Source organism: Arvicola amphibius, chromosome 4 (assembly GCF_903992535.2).
Source record: "Arvicola amphibius chromosome 4, mArvAmp1.2, whole genome shotgun sequence".
NCBI lineage: Eukaryota > Metazoa > Chordata > Mammalia > Rodentia > Cricetidae > Arvicola > Arvicola amphibius.
In genome coordinates this window covers 86,438,304-86,462,306 of record NC_052050.1, presented here as the reverse complement: position 1 = coordinate 86,462,306, position 24,003 = coordinate 86,438,304, and the positions used below count along the sequence as shown (strand labels likewise).

Sequence of the window (24,003 nt, the reverse complement as noted above, 5' to 3'; positions counted from 1 at the left end):
GAGTAGTTAACACCTCTACACCCTCTATGCTCTAGTGGGATTCCAGGTTGTCCCTGCCAGACACCAGCTGCATGGGATCTCTTTTCTGTCATCTTATCCCCAGTGATTATGTGGTCTCACCTTCTGTAATTTACTTATTTACCAAATATGACAACCTAGCTTTATTTAGACATTAGCTTATATACTGTCACAGGTCACAAATAGGACAATAAATCACTCAGAGTTAAAGGGTCACACCAGAGGAATGCAGAGGTATTAAAAGGCACAGGATGGTGAGAAGAAGACTGGACAGAAAGGGAGAAAAGAAAACTAATATTTGGCATTCCATTGTCTCTTCTGTTGACTCCAGGCCCTCCAGGACAGTATTCCGATGATTACACAATGGCTGCTGTGCTTACTGTAGGGTCCTAAGATACTTGTGGTGGAGGGAATGAGAACCCGAGCACCTTAGTTATCACAACTACCTCAATCAGAAGCCTATAGCTACAAAAAAGGCTCAAAGGAAGAATGGTATGTAGAAAAGGAACTTCCTTTTAATTTACCATGACCCATGGCCAGGAAGACACAAATCAGTCCTCTTGGAATATCTGACATAAATGACTTTGGTGTTCAAATTGTTCATACCTTGGCCCCCAGCACACCCCATTTCTCTCAACCAGAAGCACTGAGTAATCCATAGGATTTCTCTGGCTCAGCGTTAGCCCTTTCCTCCTCCTACCATTCAAAATCCATTTTTCCCAAGGCCTTATTAGCCCTCCCAGGCAGGGAGCTGCCTTTTCCTGTATATCCCCCATATCTGCTCTGTTCTTTTACCATGGTCCTGTCACATTGTGACGTTTAGTCATCCAACTCTCCCATTTTGCTGGAAAATCCTTAAGGGCTGATATTTTGCCTTATATTTTATTTTTTGTCTCAGCAACTTAGACTAGTGTACTTAATATGTAATAGAAAAAGCAGTGGGTGGACCTATGAAGACTGGATTACAGTGTGAACAATCAAACAATGAAATATGCCTTCCCCCTTTTAAGGATATATTGAATTTGGTGGGCAAACATGAAGAGAAAGAGAAAAGTATTATAAAGTTGCTTGGATTGTTGTTTTAATCCGTGATTATCTAGTGAGATCCCGTATGTAAGACTAATTTATGAAAGCAGTCAGCAGTGGGGACCTGGCTCCCTACTGTCTGCTCTCCCGGCTCATTGCTCTTGCAGGGGCACACACTGTGCTCTTCACCCTGACTAGGATTTTAAAGGCACTGGTGATTACCAAGGATGGAAATATGAGAGCTCTACTCCAGGCCAAAGCACTGGTTTTCCCTCGTGAGTTCACAATCATCTTCCAAGAAAGAACTGTGCCATAAATGCAGTGGACACTGGCGGCAGACGGCGCTGAGTGACGCGTGGGTTTTGGGAGGGCTATGGCAGGATCTCAAGCAGCCCATTCTTGTGTACTTTTATCACATCCTCCTCTTTTCTGTTAACTCCTAGTGAACTTTCTTGTTTTGGATCATAGGATGACTACTCTGTAGTTTCATAAAAGTAAAATTTACATTCCAAGGTTTTGTGAATACTACTTCTTGGCAAAACTGAGAAATAACGTTGATTTTCATTATGCCATGGTGAGAACATAGTAACTAAAGTGTATCTTTGAAACGAGGTTCCCACCAGGACTTTCCTGCTGTGCGAGTTTGCGAGGCAGGCAGGTCTGTTGTGCTTTGCTGTCAAACAGTTTCTCAAAGCATCCGATCTGAGGCAATAACACACAAGAGCAAACAGTCAACACTGGCACAGGCAGTGCTTTAACCCACAATCCTTGTAAAGCGCACCATTCCTTTTAGCATCCATTAGCTTTGATCCCCATTATCCCATCTAGAGCTGTGTCAACGTTTCTGTCCTCGGGGACTTCTCTCCACTACCAGGATCTGACAGTCAAGCTTCAGTACTAAGCGGGATCATTACCTCTTAAATCCACTTATCTGATCTACTGAATAGTAAATTGAAAAGCTCATTAAGAGCAACAATCTGATTTGTTTTCACGTGTGACAGGGTCATTTAAAATCAATGTATGATTACAGCATTACTCTTAAAAGACTGTCTCACATTTTTCAAGGTCTTGTGCCATTTGAGGAACATGAAGATAATATGAAAACATCCTCTAACATTTAGAATTTAATAATGTGATAGATACAGACTATTTATGAGGTAAGAGATAACTTGCCCACTGAAGATATCTATGAAGTTATTTATCATAAAGCACAAGTTAATAAAAGATTTCTACTGAAAACAATTCAAACATAATATTTAGAGTTCTGAACACTTTCTGCAACTTTTATCAATTCAAAATAACTTTTTTTTTTTTGAGACAGGGTTTCTCTGTAGCTTTGGAGCCTGTCCTGAACTAGCTCTTGTAGACCAGGCTGGCCTCGAATTTACAGAGATCCACTTGCCTCTGTCTTCCGAATGCTGGGATTAAAGGCCTGTGCCATCACTGCCCAGCCAATTCAAAATAACTTTAAAAATTAATTTTACCAAAAAAATTATGCTAGGAAGAAGAAACCACATCATAAAATTCCTTTTCAGGAAGAATGGTGTTGGAAGGAGAGAATGTCTGCCTTCATCACACCTTTGATTTCAGAAGCTAGTAAGATAATTTGCTTCTATCGAGATACATGTAAATACCAAAGAAAAAGAGATTAAGGTCAGACAAAGTAGTGCATGTCTCTAATCCTAGCTGTCAAGAAACAGAAGCCAAGATTTTGAATTGGTGGCTAACTTGGGTTACATAGACTACTTCAAAACACCACCACCGCCAAAGGAGAGAGACCCAGTTACCAGTTGCTCTTCCACGGCTGGGTAACACAATGACAATGAACACACGGTCATGCCTTTGGTTTTGTGCTTTGTTTCATCAGGGGTATAGACAATGAAAATACATTTTTGCCTGCTTCAGCCCTCCTTTGTTTTCAGCCTTCAGCACACCTGAGAGCAGAACTAACACTATCTTAGCAGAACTAACACTATCTTTTATATTCACTGTGCTCACCACTTTACTAATGATTTTTAATGATCAAATGTATAGTTTTGCCAATTCTACTTAAAAAAAATTTTTTTTTTTGAAACAGGATCTTGTATTTAAAACCTCATTCCCTAAACAGAATGGTTTTAAAGCTTATGTATTTCCTGGAAAAAGCTTATTCTAAGATTAGGTAAGAAGAACTTTCTTCCTTGGAAATTTGGGAGCATCCACTGCTTCAAGTCTATTATAGATACTTATAATACCATATAATAAATATGATCTAGTAGTGTCAGTTTTTCATGTGAATAAATGTTTCACCCCTTATTTAGGTTTGTGCACTTCGAGGGGAGGGGAAATGTCTGTTCAGCAGTATTGAGGAATATTATTTTAAGATGTGTTACATTTGTTTATGCTGTGGAATATTTGTTTAAATGATACAAAGATGTGTTGAATCTTTATGTCGCATTTGCTAACCTCTCTGTTGAAACTGTGATACTTTGCCTGTCTCACAACACCTGATTGGTCTAATAAAGAGCTGAACGGCCAATCGCAAGGCAGGAGAAAGGATGGGCAGGGCTGGCAGGCAGAGAGAATAAATACAAGCACAGCAAGAGAGACCCAAGGAGTAAGAAAAGAAGGGGCTAGATCGCCCAACCATGGAGTCAGAGTGAGAGCATGATAACAGAAGTAGGAAAGGAGAAAAAAGCCCAGATGCAAAAGGTATGACGGGACAATTTAAGTTAAGAAAAGCACGCAAGAAACAAGCCAAACTAAGGTTGGGCATTTGTAACTAAGAATAGGTCTCCATGTATTTATTTTGGGCTGGATGGCGCCCCCCCAAAGAGTAAAAAGTAACCAACAACACAGTAGTGCTTAGAATATGGTTTTTGAACTTAGCTAAAGAAAGAATAGGCTTTGGTTCCAAAGACATTTGGATCTGAATTTTTTTAGAAAATGAGGCACTTTTAAATAATATTTATTAATTTTAGTTAATGTGCAAATTTGTCTGTGGGAGGGTGTCGGACACCCAGCCCCTATGAACTGGAGCCACAAAACAGCTGTGAGTAGCCAAGTGGAAACCTGGAACTGAACCCGTGTCCTTTGGAAGGGCAGTTCAGCAGTGCTCCCAACCACTGAGCCATCCCTCTAGCCCTAGATTTTGGTTCCTTATTGGTAAAGCAGAAATAATAATCACACAATAATTCTTAACAAAGGTTTTTCATAGGTTTTAGAGATGAATGAGTTGCTAACCAGTCACAAACCTTGGCACTTCGCAGTTACTTACAAATGCTACTTCCTACTATCCCTTTTTCATGGGCCTTTCTGCCTAGCAGCCTCAGCTAATACTCTTTGCAAGAGAAGGTCTTACAAAAGAAACAGAAAGGGAGACGTATTTCTCTTGGAGACACATACACACACCCTCCCTTCCTACGTCCCCTCCCACCGTGTGTGTGTGTGCGATGCATGCGTGCGTGTAGTGCTACTCTGCATAATTAAGAATGTGCAGCAACCCGAGAGTGGCATCAGTTGCCTTCCTTGATCTACTGTACTTCATTATATTGAGAAAGGGTCTCTTTCTGAACCAAGAGTGTGCCTATTTTTTGTTAGCAACTTATCTTGGGGTTTCTCTATCTCTTGCTCTGCAGTGCTTGGATTATCCTGCCTGCCTGCCTGTCTTTTATGTGGGTTTTGGGGATCCAAATCTTCATGTTGTATGGCAAAGTTGCTTTATTTACTAAGCCATTTATTTCTTCCAGCACTCATGGAGATTTTAATAGCATAAAGATAACCATCAAGACCAATAAACCTTTGAAATTTGCATTAATAATTCTGAAATCTTTATGTATATGTTGGACCAATTAACACAGTCTAGTCACAGAAATTGCCTTTGTTAAAGGATAAAAAAACTATGTCCAATATTTCATGACACTAACTATCAATTCTCTCTTCTTCCTTTGTTTCCTTTTTGTGGTGCTGGGAATTGAATCTAGTACCTCATGCAGGTTAGACTAGCCTCTACCACCTCTATGGATACAGTCCTCCCTGAACACAAACTCTTTCTATTTACAAACAGTTGCTGCCTTAGAAGCTACAAAATATCATTTTAATTCCAAACACATTAAAACAAGCTAGTGAAATATATGAAATTTCTATAAATATCAGAATTGTCATTACAGTTTGAGAATACATGTTCCTAAAAAAAAATCACCTTAATAAATCCCTGTTATTTTACTACAAGGTTCTTTTAACTTTCAGGAGAGAGTGTTTGTATGTGAATGGACAATTTTGGTGAGGAAGTCAACCTCATGGCAGATGCGGCTTGTGCATTTATTATAGGCAGACAGCTTCAATTATCCTTTCATTTTTCTGCTTTCCTTCAATGTTCTTGTATACAGTTGTCAAATAAGACAACAGAGAAGGGAATCAACATAGAAATAGCAACAAGATATTTGACTGTAAATTTAATTAAAGCATAATAGTAAACCCTGTGCTAATTTTAAACTGCCTTCCCCCTCCAAGCTGATACTCGGCATTAGGTATCTGCTGCATTCTGGGCTATAGCTTGTGAGAAGCTAATTATGTCAATCCTTACATGTGAAGTAGATTACAGAACTGGGAAACCAGAATGTTAGTTCCTAGAGGTTGATGGATATAATGACAGTCACAGAGATTCAATAACAGCCCTCTGTGAAATGTACTCAGAAGCACCACATGAAACAAATAGAAACAACGAGTCTCTCATTGTGTACAATATGAGAAAAAGAGGAAGGCAGTTCTGAGGTTTTCATAAGAGCTGTTATAATGAATTAAGATTTTTGGATAATGAATTTTCAGAAAATTACAGCAAGTTTAATACCCATAGGCTCTCTATAGATGTTTAAGAGTGTTACACACTTCTCAAAGGCTTTTTTAGCACAATTGTGCACAGGCTCAATGCATAAACTGGCAGTGCTGTGATGCTGATTTGCAGCAAAGATGTCTGCCATTGGGTGGCAGGACCATCTCTGAACCTCTTTATTCTCACAAACGTATATCAAACAATATAAATTGGTAATATAACCTATATCCAAATAAATTTCAAAGCACTATCTTAATTTACTGAAGTGACTTATCAGTTAGGCTTTGAATTGTAACTTCAAATATTGGCTCAGAAAGCACCTGCATGGGGACAGTGCCACACATGGAGAGAGTGCCCCGCACAGGACAGTTTCCTTAGGACAAAGGTGCTACTGTTACTTAGGAAAGAATTTGGGACTTGGACATGGAACTCTATATTATGAGTGAGAAGAAGCAATTTTCATTATTTTTGTCTTGTGGTCAACCCCATTTCTTTTTTAGATGAGAACCCTGTTAGAGATTGAAGGGGTTGGTAGCAGACTGATACAGACAAGAATGAACTAATGCAGCGTTTCATTACTTAGCTGAACCATTTGGGAGGAAGGACACTGAGCTATTTCATTGACATTTTAAGCACAATAAAACCAGGAAAATTATAATAAGCAACATTACAGCAAAAGACATTATTGGTACAAACTTCATTGCTGCATATTAAATATGCAAACTTAGTGATGTTGAATAGATCTATATTAATCTTAGCCAAGCTTTCCATAGCATTTAAAATAAAATTACTAAATATAGGAATGAATTAAGACAAAAAATCCTTTCGGCAGGATTTAATTTAAAACTGTAATTAAGTTGGAAACTAAGTGGAAATGGCTGAGCAATCTACTTGCCCCGTCAGCAGAATCTGTTAAAGGGAAGCCAGTACATGGAGGCATAACGCAAACCTTCCATTTGTACTGTATCAGGAACATCTCAGCCCACCATCTGTGGGACCATCTTGTAAGGGGACATGGACCTAACAAATCTCTTAAGAAGCATTCCCGATCTGCTTGAATAATCTATTGTGTAAGCAATCTTGGAGCAAGCACTCTGGCCTCACAATTTCCTTTGCTCCACATCCTGTAGCAGAGCAGGAGCTCAGCAGGCTGGGGTGCAGGGCTTGCCTGCTGCTTGTGATAATCCCCTCTCCCAGTAGGGGCCTCCACTGATGCATGGCTAAGAACATGCTTCCTCTTTTGCTGCATCCCAGTGGGGTTTCCATTCCTGACATGGGCCCAAATCCAGACTGCTAAAGGAAGGTAGAAAAGTTAGACAACTCCAGATGCTGCCAGAAATATTTCTGAATACCTTTCTAAACAATCATTTATTGGACAGAAGTGCACAGGTAGTGTGAAAACCAGCAAGACTGGCAATTTTGAAGAGTTTTTCTTTCCACCCCCCCACAAGCAGAGCTAAGGTCTAACTACCACCTGTTCAACAGAATCTGGCTGTCTGCCTCATCTTCCTTCAGGGAGTCACTGGCTGAGGATCTTCACCAGCATGAGCCTAATGCCTCCCGACAGGCTGTCCCTAGCAAGAGGGACCTGGGTCGAGTGCACCAGTTATTGGTCACAGGAGTACACAGCTCATAGAGACTCCTGCGTGTGCAACCAGCTGAGAGCCAACAGAGAAGATGAAGAGTGTACACTTTGTCCTGACACAGCTTTGCTCTTGCTGGCTGCCAACTCACTCCATGTCTGGAGCCAGCTTCTGTTACACACCAGTCTTCTGTGGATAAAACCATGCTAAATCCTAGGTATTATTTTTCCAAACTCAAGGTTATGGCAAAGAAGAAGAAGGCTTGGCTACAAGTCTGAGACCATGGATTGAAGGAAGCATTCATTATAAATAAACATTAAAGGGTTTATTTACAATTTGTAAGAGCAAGCATACAGAATGGTATGATTAGGATTTAAAGCAAAAACAAGTTGCTGTATAAAGTTTGTGAGAGGATAAAGGGGATAAAGCGAGAGGTGAGGAACTAGGAAGGCATAGGATTTTGTTTATTCTGCATGCTTCTTGAAGGTGTCAGCCAGAACAGTCTGGCACAGGTGGTGTGCTAGTTACTGTCCAGTAGCAGATACCATTCAGTGTAGTAAGTACAACTTACCCTCTTAGGGATCAGAAATGCCATAATCAAGAAACCTAGACTGCTTTCACATTAGCTAGTCTTTAGTTAGTCCTACTAATTAGCTGACTAATGAACAACATTTGGCTTTAAGCCCCATACACTAGGATTACATAGTCTATAAGAGAGTCAAGGCAACACACCCATGTCCTTATCCCTGTGTGCATGTGTCCATCTCAGTAACAAGAACCTGGGATTGCAGTGAGACAAGCATAAAAACTGGTGATCCCATCACCTTAACTAGGCACTCAACTCACCTTAACTATTTTCCAAGCCTTCTCTGGAACTCTGGAAACATCATTCTTCGGGCGTACAACCTAAAAAGCACAGAGTTTATGGACCTGGCACCTACGTCAGAGACTAGAGAAGAGCACTAAGCCTTCCCGATTTCAGGTGCAGGAAAGAAAATAGTTCTGAATCTTTTTGCTGTCACTTAAAAGAATTCTTTATGACACTGATTTCATTCTGAACTATAGTGGCCATGAAGTCATTTTCAACTCTGAATGTGGCCATATGAATTACAATGGGTTTGCCTCCAGTAGATTAATTAAAAAGGGATTCAAAAGCCAATTATTCAAGACTAGCTCTAAAAAAGGAACAAATAAATGATTGATGGCAGAACATTTAAAGAAAGTGTTTAATATTGTCAGTTTCCAGGAGGCACATTATACTAGGCAAACACATGGAGCTAATGATGTCAGTAGCCAAGTCATCAACTGATGACCAAAACCACATTTAATACCAACACAACTCAGTTGTGTAGACAGGCAGAAGTAAATCAGTTTTCCACACTTAGCCACCACTCTTGTAGACACACATCTATACAACCCTCTAGAAGGCATGTCCACTTGTATTGTAGTAAATATAAGACAATTACTTAGAAGCAATCTCTACTTTTATTATTTTTGTCTATTTTATATGAGTCTATATTTTCTTTCTGGAGCCTCTCTCTGAAACCCACATCCCATTTCCTATATTAGAAGACAGCCTCTGTAACTTCTGACTTCCTAAGACACACTTAATTCTTTATCCTGTCTGGATGGAGGGGGAATCTGTTAACATGGTAAGGGATGAGATAATAACCCAGGAATGAAAATCAGCAATGACATTTCTGTTTTTCCACTGTTGTCAAGCATGCTGTTTTATATAGATGGAATTTCATGTGGCCAAGCTGGTCTTGAACTTGCTATGTAGTGGACGTGAGCAGATCCTTCTGCCTCCACTTCTAGAGTGCTGGGATTATAGACATATTTACCATCATGGCTGGTGTGTATGTGGTGTGAGCAGATCAAGTCAAGGGCTCTATCGTGCTAGACAAGTATTTCGTAAAACTCAGTTACATTATTAGCTAGCTCTTCTCACATAGTTAAGAAGTTCCTTTGCCCAATTTTCAATCGGTCCCATATACTAGCCTAATTGATGAAAACTTTTATCTTCAAAGGCAACTCCTTAAAGTGCTAAGATCTGGTTTTAACTCAGAGCAGGCAATGTTTGCATCAACAGCCTAAATCTTGTTTCTGTCCAAGTTTTCTATCTTGTAATTTAGTCATAAACATGCAAGAGCCTGACTGGTATAGCAAACAGTACACAGGAGTTCAGGAAACATATTCTTTTGTCAGTAAGAAAACAAAAATGACATTTACTAAGTACATATTTTTTAAGGTAATTTCAACCAGGAGGAAACACACAAATAATGCACAATGTAACACATGAGGTTTTGATTGAGAATCTCCTACTTATTAGCTTTGCAGATAATCACTCAAAAACATTGTATTTAATGAATTAATCTATAACTTTAAATTACTTTTTGACAGTCTCTATTCCTCATCTATATAAGAATACAAAGAATAATGTACAAATAAATAATAACATGTGAGGCTGGACAGATGGCTCAGTGGTTACGAGCATGTGCTCCTTGCAGAGGACCTGGTTTTGGTTCCTAGGACACATGGTGGATAAAACCAACTAACCCCAGTTCTGGGGGATCTAACCCATTCTTTCTTCTGATCTCTAAAGGCACCAGTAATGTATGGGATGCACAAACATACACGCAAGCAAAACACTCCTACACAAAAATAAGTCTAAAACAAAAATACCATCACTAATCAGGTAGGAATCTAGAGGGATAGTTGGGTCATAGGTTCTGAAGTTCAAAATTTGTGGGATTCAGCCAACCACAAAGTGACTGCAATAAGCTGATTAACCTTTAAAACTTGGCTTTTTAAAAGACTATAGGATGAGAATATTTGTAGTACCTACTATTTGGGGGCTTTGTGAAAGCGTTGAAATGGTGAATTCATACAGAGTATGTAGGACAGTCCTGACACAGTAAAATCCCCATTCACATAAGCTGCTGTGGCTACTACTGGCATGTGCTGAGAGGACTGTCCTTTTCCTTGCAATCTCATATGTAAGGCAGCCCTTATCAATTCTTCCTGTAATGACTGCTCTGGACTGAATGGTGGAAAACAGACGCATGTCCTAAGTTACATGTGAAGAGCTTTGGTTAAATAAGGATGGCTACTGGGGAGGAAGGCCTGATGAAAGGCAGCACAACACCCAATGTATACTCGGTCAGTAGTAGGAGCAGCAAGAATCGTCATGGGGCAGGAGATGGGGAAGAAACAGAATGGCAGTCCATGATGTCTACCTGAAGGCTCATCTGAATCACTGAGCGCTCAGTCCTGAAGCCCTCATCCTCATTTTACAAGTCATTGCAGATTTCTACTTCCTACTTCTACCATAATTTTTCAACACACTACACAAGTGGATGATTTTTATTTCCACATCCAATAAATTATTGAAGTCTTTCCAATTCAGATCAGTGAATCCATCTAGTTGTCAAAGTTTTTCTCAGTACATCTACACGAGGGATTCCAAAATAAAAAGTTTGTAAATTATTTTAAAAATAGTGTGAGGGTGCCCAGGAAGCAGTCATTACAGTAATAATTGACAAGGCCTGTCTTACATATAAGATTATAGTGTTAGTGATCTCTATGCCAGACTCTGGGTTCTGAGTCAGGTTTTCTGTTTTAGGATGAATTATATAAACATCTGAATCTAGTTTAGCGTTCTCATCACTGATGACCAGCTAAGACCATTGGTTCAATCTGTTATTGGAGAAATAAAATTCCCTCGGGAAATAATGAACACGGGGATGAAAGTCACAATGCTGGTTTGTTAGCACACACTCACTGCAACTCATCATGCCTAAAACCCGTCTCTACTGACAGGAAACATGACAGAATGGAAAACAAACTGGATTGGTTTGAAGTAGGGTGATTTCATGAAATATTAGTTCTCTAAAATGATGATAATCATATCTAGTTAAAAAAAGAACTACATGAAAAAATTAATACTTCCAACCAAGTGTTTACACTATGAGCAGAAACTCTCTACAGGTTGGAATATGACTTAAGATAAAACTGTATTCCCAAATCTTTCCTGGGCTTTAGTAACTAAAAATGCAGAATTTGACACCTACACCAAGAGTAATGTGTTATTATACAATGCCTAACTTTAAGAAGGTTGAAATATGTTGGACTGGTAGATGTGACATTATGGCCCATGCATACAAATGCAAATGCCCAAATAAAATGAACACTCTCATATTTGCACCACAAAGAATGAAAACATTTCTAATGAGTCAATCAAGTGGGCCAAGAAGGAGCAAATGAAGGAAGTGGCCACAAAAACTTGTAGATAAGAAATGACAGTAAGTGTTCAAAAGACTGAAATCTTTGAGGATAGGTGATTAAAACAAATTTCAGAATCACAATTCTTGCTGGGTGGTAGTGAGGCAGTCTGGTCTACAAAGAGAGTTCCAAGACAGCCAGGGGTTACACACAGAAACTGTCTCAAAAAAGAACAACAACAAAACAAAAAGCAACACAAACAAATAAACAAAAACAAGAACTGCAATTCTTAGCAAATGCAAAGCCACCAGAATACTAAGGTACATGGCATATGTTAACAGTTTCTGTTAAAAATCATGTTGTTTATTTGTACATGTCGGTGACTGTGTGAGTTTAGGGATACCATCTGCATGCACAATCCCATGAAGCAGAAAGGGTACTGGATCCCCGGAAGTGGAGGTGGAGACACATGAGAGTCACCATGTGGCTCTGAGAAATGAACCAGGCACTCTGCAAGAACAGCAAGCACTCTTAACCACTGAGCCACCTATCCAGCCTGATTAGCATTTTCTATCATTTTATAATTTTGTCATTAAATTTCCAACTGAACTTACTGGGATTGAGAAAATTTTCCATGGAAATGCATTTCCAATTTTGTAATTGCAATCAATCAGAACATACAATCTACATGGGAGAACTTGTTTCAAAGCCAACTTGCTTAACATCTATTTAGTAAAGCAAGGGATACTGGCACTGGGGAGCCACACAGGCCTAGGGGAAAACAAAATCCCAATAAGTACGCCAAATGTGTTTTTACATTTCAAGACTCCTTCAACATAAACATTACGAGACGATAAAAATTAGGAAATACTGAACTTAACTAATTTAAAAACGTTGAGAAAATATTTTGCATTTATGTTTCATAACCAAGTGCTTTTCCCACATTTGTCCCAAGGCAGCAGATGAAGCTCTATATCCACCGCTGCTTAATACTAGCAATTGGAACATGCTCTTTGGCAAGGCAGAAATAAGATAATTGTTCAACATAGGCTGGCTTTTCAGAAATACTGGAAGCATTGCCTGTAATTATAGACATCTGTCACTGCTAGCCATTCAGTACTAACCCTGACATCAATATACAACCATAGCACTAAACTGCCCGCAGGCACAACAATGGAGACCAGATACGCTAGGCAGGCAATCATCTGCTTCATCCAAACTATCTGTCAAAGGTTCCCAACCACAAATAGCTCTTACATTTTGTATCCTTAGGATAATATGTTGATTTATTTTAGATTCTCTAATATTTACAGTCTAGGCCATCTACTAAAATAAAGAAACAAAACTTATGGCTAATGGAGGCAGTTACTGTTCACAGTCATCATAAAAGGTCATAGCTCAACCCTCAAATGTTAAAAATTGATGGCAGCTTTAACCATGTGCCATCATACAGATGTTTCCTTTTGTAGAGGCAATTATTTTCAATAGCAATTCAAAATGGTAAATGCAATCTTTTATCAGCAAGTATGTTCTCACACTGATCTAATAGAAATGCTCATATTTTAAAGCATTTTTTGATACATAACTATGAGTTTCAATGTTACATATAGAAGAATCCAGATTGTTACTTTGGGTTTAGCTTTACAAATAGAACCTTATCTGGCATTTAATTGTGTGTGTGTATGTGATGAGGTGACTAAAAACTAATAAATGATATTGAAGGCTAAAATGCTTGGTTAATGAATCAACTAACATATAATTTCGCTCTGTGTAAAACTCACAGAAATACACACGCACATCTGTATTTCTGAAAGCCCAAAGACACACTATAGTTTTAAACGCCATTCTTTTTCTCTCTTAAGCAGCTTTGGAAGCAAACAGAAAATTATTAGACGTTTAGGTTAATTAGGAGTTAAGACGTACAATTACCATGTGTTACTAAAAACTCAGATATTTCTTGGTCTGATTGCAACAGCCTGGACTGAAGAAAAACTATTAATTACAGAAAGACAGTTAGCTTACAAGTGAGCTGCATTTTAAAAACCTCCTTTAAAATACAATTGCTAAATGCCTTACAGTGCTGTAATGTGAGACAGGTTCAAATCTTATTACTTCACTGAAATTAAAACCTAAGTTTTAATACTGCTCAAGTCGAACAATGATTCCACACTTTATTGCTTTTGAAATCCCTTGATGATCATAGGGAAAATGCCCCGGAGAAAAAAAGACTGTTTCCGATAAACAGAAAATACAGTTTGCACTCTGAGCCTCTCTGTCATCACGAAAAAAGGATTTAATGCCAATTCTTTAAAAAAAGACTTTCCCCCACAAAATGTGCACCTTGTGTGCCATTTGTAAAATCAGTTCACTTTCTTTTATTTATTACTGCAGCGCGGCAAGGCAATAAAGCAGCTACCGGTAGCTAATAAATTACATGCCTTTTAAAACAATTCTCTTGCTACAAAAACATGTAACTACAAAGGTTTACATTTACATGGTACAGCACACGAAATGTCTATATTTGTGTCCTATTAACCATCTTAGCAAATTGTGTACTTCTACCAAATAGCTGATAGGAAAAACATGATCCAAAAATGTCTATAATATGCAGTAAAAGCTGTTCATGAAACCCATACATGCATGCTATTTGAACTTTCCAAAACCACATCCAAAATAAACTTAATATTATTTCTTTTACCAAAGGTATTTAAGGTTTTCTAACTAGGATTAATTTAAACTTTGCTGAGTGACTGAAAGCTAAGAAGGCATCTTTTTTTAATGCAATCTTTTAAAAATTATAGCTCCTAGCACTTACCTAAAACAAATTTAAAATGGCGAGATTACTGGATTTAAGACAAAATGCCCACTTGGTTTATACACACTGTATTTATAAAAATATGGTTACTTAGTGCTCATACCAAATGTCTTTTCTCTCTCTCTCTCATACACACACACACACACACACACACACACACACACACACACACACTTTGAATTATGTTCACATATCCACATAAACTGCCATTAAAACTTTACTTTGTAAAAATAAGTTGCCCCCCGCGCCCAGCTCTCCTGCGTAGTTTGAGAATATCTGTACTCCAATTGTAGTATGAACCTGTTAAGATAATAAAGGTATTTGCTCAATGCTTTCCTCTCTAACCTCATGATAAGAATATGGTTATGAGGTAATGTGCTGTTTTTATTATTAATCTCCTCTATTTCCTGTAATAGCTATAATAGCTGTGGCTTTTTGTTCCATACCTACAAAATTTCAACTTGTTTAATTATGTATGATGAATACTGCTTCAATTTTCAAAGTACAAACAACTCAGTTTCACTTCATCTCTTTTCCAGGATGACTAAAGTTTATATTCTGTAGTGCTTTGTTTTTCCATTTCCTGTTTTTTGAATCAGCCTGATTTTTATAATCAATAATTAGGACATTGCAGAAAATTTATAAATTTTAAATTTTATTTATTATTGTGTATGTGCACGTAATCTGTGTGAGAGCAGGTGTGCAAGTGGTATAATGTGTATGAGGAGGAAGAGGGAGCTCCCAGAGGCTGGAGACCCAGGTCGTCCGGCTTGTGTGGTCAGCTCTTTTAACTGCTGAGCCATCTTACTGGCCTGGTAGGTGTCTATAAAGAGTTCAATGCAGTAAGTTTATTTTTTCATGTTATTTAGAAGGTAATCACTACTCTCACTAATAATGATATTCTACTAATCAACACTTCTCTATGTTTGCATGCATGTGTATGTATATATGTATATATATGTATATATATCAATAAACACACATGAATAAAACCCTAGTGTATTTAACTTGTTTTTGCTTCTTTCTAATAGTATATGCTTGTATTTGCTGAAATTATGATCACTCTCCATACTATAGTTGATCATAAATATTAATATTCTCAGTGAAAGGAAAAGAACAAAATACTTAACAGGTTCACTCACACTTACTGTAGTACTGTAAATTCTAAGAAAAATTTCTAGTGGATGCTATTTCATTAGGTGCATGGAAAACAACCTTAACGCATACTTAGCACCTATGTTACAGAATAGAAGCAGTGTATGCTTCTGGTTTCAATTGAGAGAAGGAGCGAGAATTCACTTGTTTTAACTAATCTTAGATGGAATGTTAGTTGATGTCAACCTCCCTCATTTGATAAACAATATGACCTGAATTGACATTATAATTTGCTTCTGTGAATAGGGAGTGGAAGTCGTGAAGCTGCAGTGACCCATCTGCTCTAACATAAAATTCCTAATACTTCCTTACATGTTAATATTGTACAGGTGAGAGACAACACCACAAAAAACTTCAGACACCCTCAGGGAATCTTCCCCAGCACTTATGAGTATTCTGACAGGTTTCTACTGCTTTGCACATCACATATAAAACATATCACATTGAGTGAGTATCAATTTCCTATTGGTTTTAAGTTCTTTACCAGTCTGTGATGGCAGGATGACCTTTCTCTAGTCAAAACTGTGGCTGCCCCTTAGCACACTGTAGGCAACTAAATATATTTGCAGTGATCAGTATATATCATAAAAGAAAAAAAACAAAACAAAAAGCAGCATTTCTTGTCCAGAATAACACTTTCATAGCCAACATAATAATCTTTTCCTAGTTTACAATTATTAACAACTAAATACTAGCTGGTCTAACCTGTCATCTTCCAACACAACACTGAAGTATCAGCAATTCCCATTTCAATCAAGCAGGATCAGAACAAAATTTCTCACCACTCAAAACACTGAACACCACATTCTGCCTGATCGGGAACAAATCAGTCACAAAGAAAACAGTTGATAAGCCTTGTCCTAGTTGTAGTCATAAACCCAAGTTATGCACTGCTATTTCTCTTGCCCTCAAGAATCCTAAATATAGTAAGAGAATGATACATGGCACAAAATATTTAAGGTACAAGATCAGAAATGACAGATCATCATTTAGTAAATTTAGAGAGTCAGGCAGAGCTAAAGTCAAATCTTTTATTATTTTTATTGTGTTTGTGTCTGTATGCTGTGAGTGGGCATCAGTGCCATAGTGTGTGTGTGTGTGTGTGTGTGTGTGTGTGTGTGTGTGTGTGGTGGGGGAGGTCAGAGAGCAACTCAGGGTTCATTCTCTCCATTCACCTTTACATGGGTTCAGGGAATCAAACTCATGTTGTCAGCTTGTGCAGAGAGCCCCTTAACTTACTGAGCCATATAGGTGGCAACTGAGGTCAAATCTTGTGATAACCATTTCCCAGATGTGTATTCTTAGCTAAGTACTTTTCTGTAGAATTGGGGTTAATAACACTTTATGAGATTTAATGGATGTAAAGGTTATCAAAGTGTTTGTCATGTGATGAACTATAAACAAATGCTAGCACTATCATTATTATTTAAAAGAACTTTAACAGACAACTCAGTGAGAACTGTCAAGTGTAAAAGCTCGAATGGGCATGGTATATTGAGAGAACAATGTGGTCCAGGCTGAGGATGGGAAGAAACAGATCAGCAGAAGTGAGGATGGGGACTAAAACTGGAGAGTGTGTACTGGATTATGGAAGGCGCTACTCACAGAGAGTACTGGTGTTTTGTGTCAGGGAAGCAGGTAGCAGGGAGTTCTTTAAATGTGAAAAACTAAAATCAAAATGTAGTTTAAGATTTATCTATGTACAGTGCACATCATAGATAGCAGTGGATCATTTTAATTCTGGGAATCTCTGCTGTCTCTGATACCATACCATGTGTTCCTTTTTCTTGATATCCTGGCCTTTACAACGTGTGTGTGTGTGTGTGTGTGTGTGTGTGTGTGTGTGTGTGTGTGTGTGTATGTGTGTGTGTGTGTTATTTTCAGTTTAAGTTTCTACTTTCCACATTTTTGCACTGTGGGTACTTTCCACTCCATTACCTATTCCTTGGGGCAGATCATCTACTCAAACGAGTTCAATTAAATATGCACCAAATTGAACCTTAATCCAAAACTCTGAAAGTAGGTACTGTTGTGAAAATGGGACTCTTAATTGCTTGGAAGAGTATGGTTGAAAAATAGCAGAATGAGAAAACTGACATTTTTGCCTCTTACCCAGAATCAGGGAAAAATCTAAGATAGGCTAAGAGGTAAAAGGCCAAAAAGTAGAAGTCAGTACATTAACTATTTAAGGACATGTCAGTTCAATGGCTCACCTAGTCATTACTCTCTTGGTAAGGTGCCAATGAACTATTCTCTTCCCATGATTTTTAATTTCGAAAGGTTAAAGAGGTAACTCATATATTTGTATACTTTCTAGTTGTAGAGTCTTTAGTCCACAGACTACTAGCAGGTTTTTATAGTTAGTGCCACTAGTTTGGGGAAAAAAATATCTCCATAAACTTTATTGGTCATTACGGGAAATAGAACTTTGTATTTTTTCTAAAATTAATGACGATTCAAGAACTCAAATTTAAATATTCCAGAAAAACTCTCATCTTACTAATATCCCCGAACAATGAAAAAAAAAAAAACAAAACACCTTTGTTCTTAAGTATCCAGCTTTCCGGGATGAAGGGACCTGAGACAATCATGATGCTGATTTCCAAGTGTGCTCTGCTCTTAGTAAGTATGGACCGCATCTATTAGCACTGCTCTGAAATAAGTCAAACTGAACCTTTCTCTATGGCATCTGTGGGACTGGTTTTCATAGGCTCAATTTCTAGGCCGTCTAAAGTATGTAACCATAGTCATTTGATTCTAACTGGACTCTTGAAAGTACTTGGCCAGTTTAATATACTAAAAACAGAGTGACTGAACATAGTGATTTACATGTTTCTTCTCATTAAAAGGGGGCACAGGTGACAGTGTTAGACACTCTTAAGAAAATCAGGATCAGGAGAGGTTCAACTGGTGAAGTGCTTGCTACGCAGACATGAGGACCTCAGTTTGTTCCCAGCTGAGCAGAGTAGCGCAGACCTGTAAACCCAGAACTGAATTGGTAGGGACAGGAGGATCCCTGGGTTTGTTATCTGCGAGCTCCAGGTTCAGTGAGAGACCCTATCTCAAAATCCAAGGTGAGCTTAACTGAGGAGACACCCTCCCCAACCTCGGGCTTCCATGAGCGCCGGTGTGTGAACACACACACATGCAACACATACATATTCAAAGAAAGTTACATTCTATAAATGTTCCTTTTCTTCCTTAAGTAATTAAACATTTTGTTAATTTTCAAAAGAGAAGAAGCATGGAAGATCAAGTACCAACTATTTAACAATCAATGAAAAATCTAAAATGTTCACAGACTACCAAAGAACAGAAAGGAGATAGGAGCTTCACAAACCAGTGAAGTGAGCTCATTTCCATCTATGTAAAATAAACTGTCTCTGGCAGCTTTTAAAGAGACTCTCTACAACATACCAACTTATGTCTTGGACTTGAAAACATCTTGACAAGCAGTATAGAGAAGCCAGAGAAACCACAGAGTCTGTGTCTCTAGTCTCAAGTGTGACCCAGGAACAATTTCTACAACTTGTCTGAAAACCACTTTATCATCTACAAGATGAAGGTGATAATGCCTATCTTCAGAAGGCTGAAGCAGACATTCTATTACTGTGAACAAAATGTCTAATATGGGAGCAATTACACAATAGAAACTTTATAAATTCTAATTTTAAAATTGAGAATAAAAGTGGTATATCTAGAAAATAAGTTTATAAAGAATTAGGATCTTTCACCAAATTGTGTGATGTTTACCTTCTTTCCTTCCCCCTTTCAAGAAGAAGGAACTTGCAAATCACTTATATTAAATACATTGTGATTATCTGAGAATAAGCAGTCTAAATGAGAAAAAACATTTTAACCCCACCACATAAACACACTACACTTAAATTAAAAAGTAATTATTCTCCCAGGGATTAAGCTGGAATATCCCAAATCACACGCCATGAAGGGTGGCATGGATTCCTAGATTATCATGATACAAACCACTTACTAACAGATTTTGTTTTCTTTAATTCTGGACCACTTTTAAAGATGTTTCAAGTTCTAGAATGGCAGAAAGTAGATAGGGAGACTAAAAGCAGATGGTTCAGGCCAGCTGAATACAGAAAAGCAGGTGCTTAGCAAAGCAGAAGCATTTGCCAGTTTGCCAACACTGCTGGTTCCAGCTTCCACATCCGGCCTGTCTCCCCTGCAGTCTCTGCATCTGCTTTCTGGTGATCATGTGATACAGTCAACTGATGCAGAAGACTAATAACCTGAACTCAAGAGCTTACTAAGGCCTCCATGGAAGCTGCTATCATTTTATAACAGCACCTCCTTACCATACTATTTTAACTGTAGAAGGGTGAAAAAAAAATCTTTCTTTGAAATTAGGACTCAGTCTTATACTTAATATAATTATTTTAAAAAGAACAAAAGAAGAGCACCTTAAGGTCTTGCACAAGGGAAACATTAATAGATAGATGCAAATTAGTTCAAAGTTTAAGCCATGTCTGTAGGTTATAGACTGTATTATTCAAGTGTAATGGAAGAAGAAATTACTACAAATTAGCTTTCAGAAACACAACAGTAACCAGTCCTACAGCATGCAAAATCAAACTACATATTATTCTAAAAAGAAAACAAACAAAAAACCCCCTCATGTTTTCAGTTTATCCATGAAAAAAACATACTGACAATTTCAAAGGAGCTCATGATATAATTGAAAGAAAGCTGAAAACATAGAATCAAAAAGAATACAGTGCATATTCATGTGACAGAAAATCAGAAAATGCTATTTTCCTGCTTTAGATTCCCTTGTTGATGTGATATGGGATTTGGAGATGGGTGAAATTCCATATATATAAGTACATATGGAGTGTGTGACCTGGTACTTTAATGGGCACTTGTAAAAAAATAAGCATAACTTGCACTTCAATAAAAAGACACAGTGTGTCTCCAGAAAGAGTCATGGATGTTGAGAGTGGACACTGGTAGTTATCAATCAAGGAAGGAGACCTTGATAGAGCCACTGGAGAACAAACCTTATCCAACTAGCAAGATCAGCATGAAAAGCTGTATAGACTATATATGGTAAGCAAAGAATCCATGGCCAGAGCTAGTCTACTAGCAATCAGCTAGTCATCAGCAAGCAACCCTCCAGTTTTTAACCACTTCCTGTGTGTACAAGGACTGGATCATGGATGGTAGCAATGAATGACCATGAGCAGCTATTGTTTGTTGAGTGCTCATGAAGTGGAAGCATTATATTTATGTTCAGCACCGTAAACCTATGTTATCAGTTAACAACACGATACTCTTATGATGCAGGTGTAGACATAGCACAGTTTTACTACTGAGGAATCCATTTTTCAGAGAAACCATTATATGTCTATAGCAGGGCGGTGGTGGCATAAGCCTTTAATCCCAGCACTCGGGAGGCAGAGGCAGAAGGATCTCTGTGAGTTTGAGGCCAGCCTGGTCTACAAGAGCTAGTTTCAGAACTGTCTCCAAAGCTACAGAGAGACCCTGTCTCGAAAAAAAAAAAGTCTGCAAGTGACACCCAGAATCCAAATCAGAGTAATTCTGAGTAACTCCAAAGGCCATATTCTTAACCAATTATTCATGTACACATATATGAACATGAATGCTCTGAAAAGTACACATATATAGGTATATCAATGCTAGATAGAATTTGATGTAGGAGGATCTTCTGTTTTGTGTTGATTTCATTGGTTAAATAAATAAACTGCCTTGGCCTTTTGATAGGACAGCAGCTTAGATAGGCGGAGTAGACAGAACAGAATGCTGGGAGAAAGAAGGCAGTGTGGCAGATGCCATGGCTTTCCTCTCCAAGATGGACGCCTGTTAGACTCAACCGGTAAGCCACAGTCAAGTGGCAATACAGATTATTAGAAATGGGTTGAATCAATATGTAAGAGCTAGCCAATAAGAGGTTAGAACTAATGGGCCAGGCAGTGTTTAAATGAATACAGTTTCTGTGTTATTATTTCCGGGGCTAAGCTAGCCATGCGGGAGCCTGGTGGGATGAAAAGTAGGCCTGCTCGTCTCATCATTACAAGAATTAGATACTAAAACTGCTTACAAAGGCTATCATATACGGTTTTATATTCATATATCAAAAATTCATTTTCTTTAAATAGAGTCCCCATATTGATAGCCTCAAATGAACAGTTACTTGGAAGGATGAGGAGCAGATCGAGGACCCCAAACACCATTCATGATAGATGATGATTAACTTGCTAAGTCCTCTTTTTGCCCTAAACCACAGAGTGAGCTCAGAAAAGCCTACTAGACTATTATTGGGTCATCTATTTCCATTCCATTCTCTGATCCCATTACTGAATAGTGTTTTAAAGAAACAAGTACAAGAATGATTTAATTATAAAATAACAAATATGGAATACTATATTATTCTATCATGTAAGAACTATATTTTCCCATAGTGTACTGTCTTAAGTGTAATTGGTCTGAATAACTGCGCTACACATCTCTGGTTAACTACAGTTATTTATTCCATTAGTTGATCAGATAAAAAAGAACCTGGAAACAAAAAGAAGATAGTCTGAGGAAACAATTAATTTTTCGGTAGAAAATATTACAATCAGCTATAATATGCTGTAATTTCATTAAAAAAAATAAACTTTTAAGAAAACTTTAGGAAAATGTAAATGTGTATATTATCAAACTTTACATGGCTCTGCAGTGAAGAACCCACCTGTTGCTCTATGATTATTTGGAGTCTTCATTTTCTCAAACTCTCTGACACTGGTTCAATACTCACCTCACACAGGTGCTATACATGCAAAGCCTCTGAAACAGACTTCATTCCCAAGCATTATTTCCAGTAATCTATAACTGTCTTTGCTTTGACTTAGCGAGGCAGGCAGATCTCTGAGTTCAAGGTCAGCCTGGTCTACAAGAGCATAGTTCTAGGACAGGCTCCAAAGCTACAGGGAAACTCTGACTTGAAAAACCACACACACACACACACACACACACACACACACACACACACACACAAAAAGAAAGAAATAAAAGGAAAAAAAAGGAAAAAAGAGAGAAAAGAAAAAAAGAAAAAAAATATGGCTATAAGGTAATGTATGTCTTATGCCAGAATGGTGTTAAGAGAAGAAATATAGGGGCTGGAGAGATGTCTTGGCGGTTAAGAGCACTGGTTACTCTTTCAGAGGTCCTGAGTCCAATCCTAGCAACTGCGTGGTGGCTTACAGCCATCTATAGTGGGATTTGATGCCCTCTTCTGGCATAAAGTCATACATACTGATAAGCACTCATATACATTAAATATATAGGTAAATCTGAGAGGGGGGAGGGTGTGTGTGTGAGAGAGAGAGATAGAGAGGGAGAGGGAGGGAGAGAGGAAAAAGAAACACAGGAGACAAGGCTTATTGTAATAAATGTTACCAGTAGTCAGTATAGACCAAGCACTAAGAATTCAGAGGCAAGGTAAGGCTATAAAAAAAGCTCACAACGGAATAACCACACGATGAGTAACCACAGAAGGAAAACAGGCCCAAGAAAACAGGGGAGTCAGAGGAAAGCAGGGAAATGGTGGCTGGGGAAGATCTGGAGCAGCGGGTAACTACAGAATTCTTTAATAGGAAGGACTCAGCCTTGCAGTGGCATCGACTTCCAGTACCAGCTCCTCACAAGGCTGAAGCATGATCACTTCAGCACAGGAGCTCAAGGTTGGCTCAGGTAGGCACCAAGCTTCTTTAGTGTGTCAGGGTCCTGGTTTGCAAAGAAACACTGCCAAAAGAGAGGGCATTGTTGCCCCGCCCCCGTTTGTCTGCTTTTTGAAGTACTGAGTTTCAAACCCAGAACTCTGTATCCAACAAGGCAAGACTGACTTAACCACACCCCTGCCCTCTGATGGCTGAAACAAAATAAAGACAAAAACAAACTTCAACTTTGAAATAATGCTACATTCATAGAAAAAAAACCAATGGTTTTTATGAATTACTCAGATATTTTCTCCTAATGTAAGCATCTGACAAAACATTGGCACAAGCAAGGCGAACTACAGGCTTACTGAGTTTCAGCTGGGTCTCAGGACTTCTTGCTGTAGTTTTCTGTCCTACGGCTGAATCCAGGATTCTACCATATTGCCATCCTTCCTCAGTCTATCCTTGCTGTAATTTTGAAAAATACTGGGCAATTATTTTCTAGGATGTGTCTTAGTTTAGATTTGTCTGATATTTTTTCTTGACTGGATTAAAGATATATATATTTTTACCAAAAATACCCAGGATCAAACCCTGTCTCAAAAAACCAAAAAAAAAAAAAAATACCCAGGATCGTAAATGTCATAGATCTTAATTTATGTTACTCTTCATCTCAAGATGAAGTAA

General features: G+C 38.2%; 1 protein-coding gene across 1 annotated transcript in view; it reads right to left on the bottom strand.

Moving 5' to 3' along the window:
• Positions 1–24,003, bottom strand: part of Ranbp17 (RAN binding protein 17) — a 336,136-nt gene that overhangs the window by 123,298 nt on the left and 188,835 nt on the right. The window contains 1 exon segment of the mRNA XM_038328832.1: positions 8,284–8,343. Within this exon segment, the coding sequence (XP_038184760.1) occupies positions 8,284–8,343 (60 nt within the window).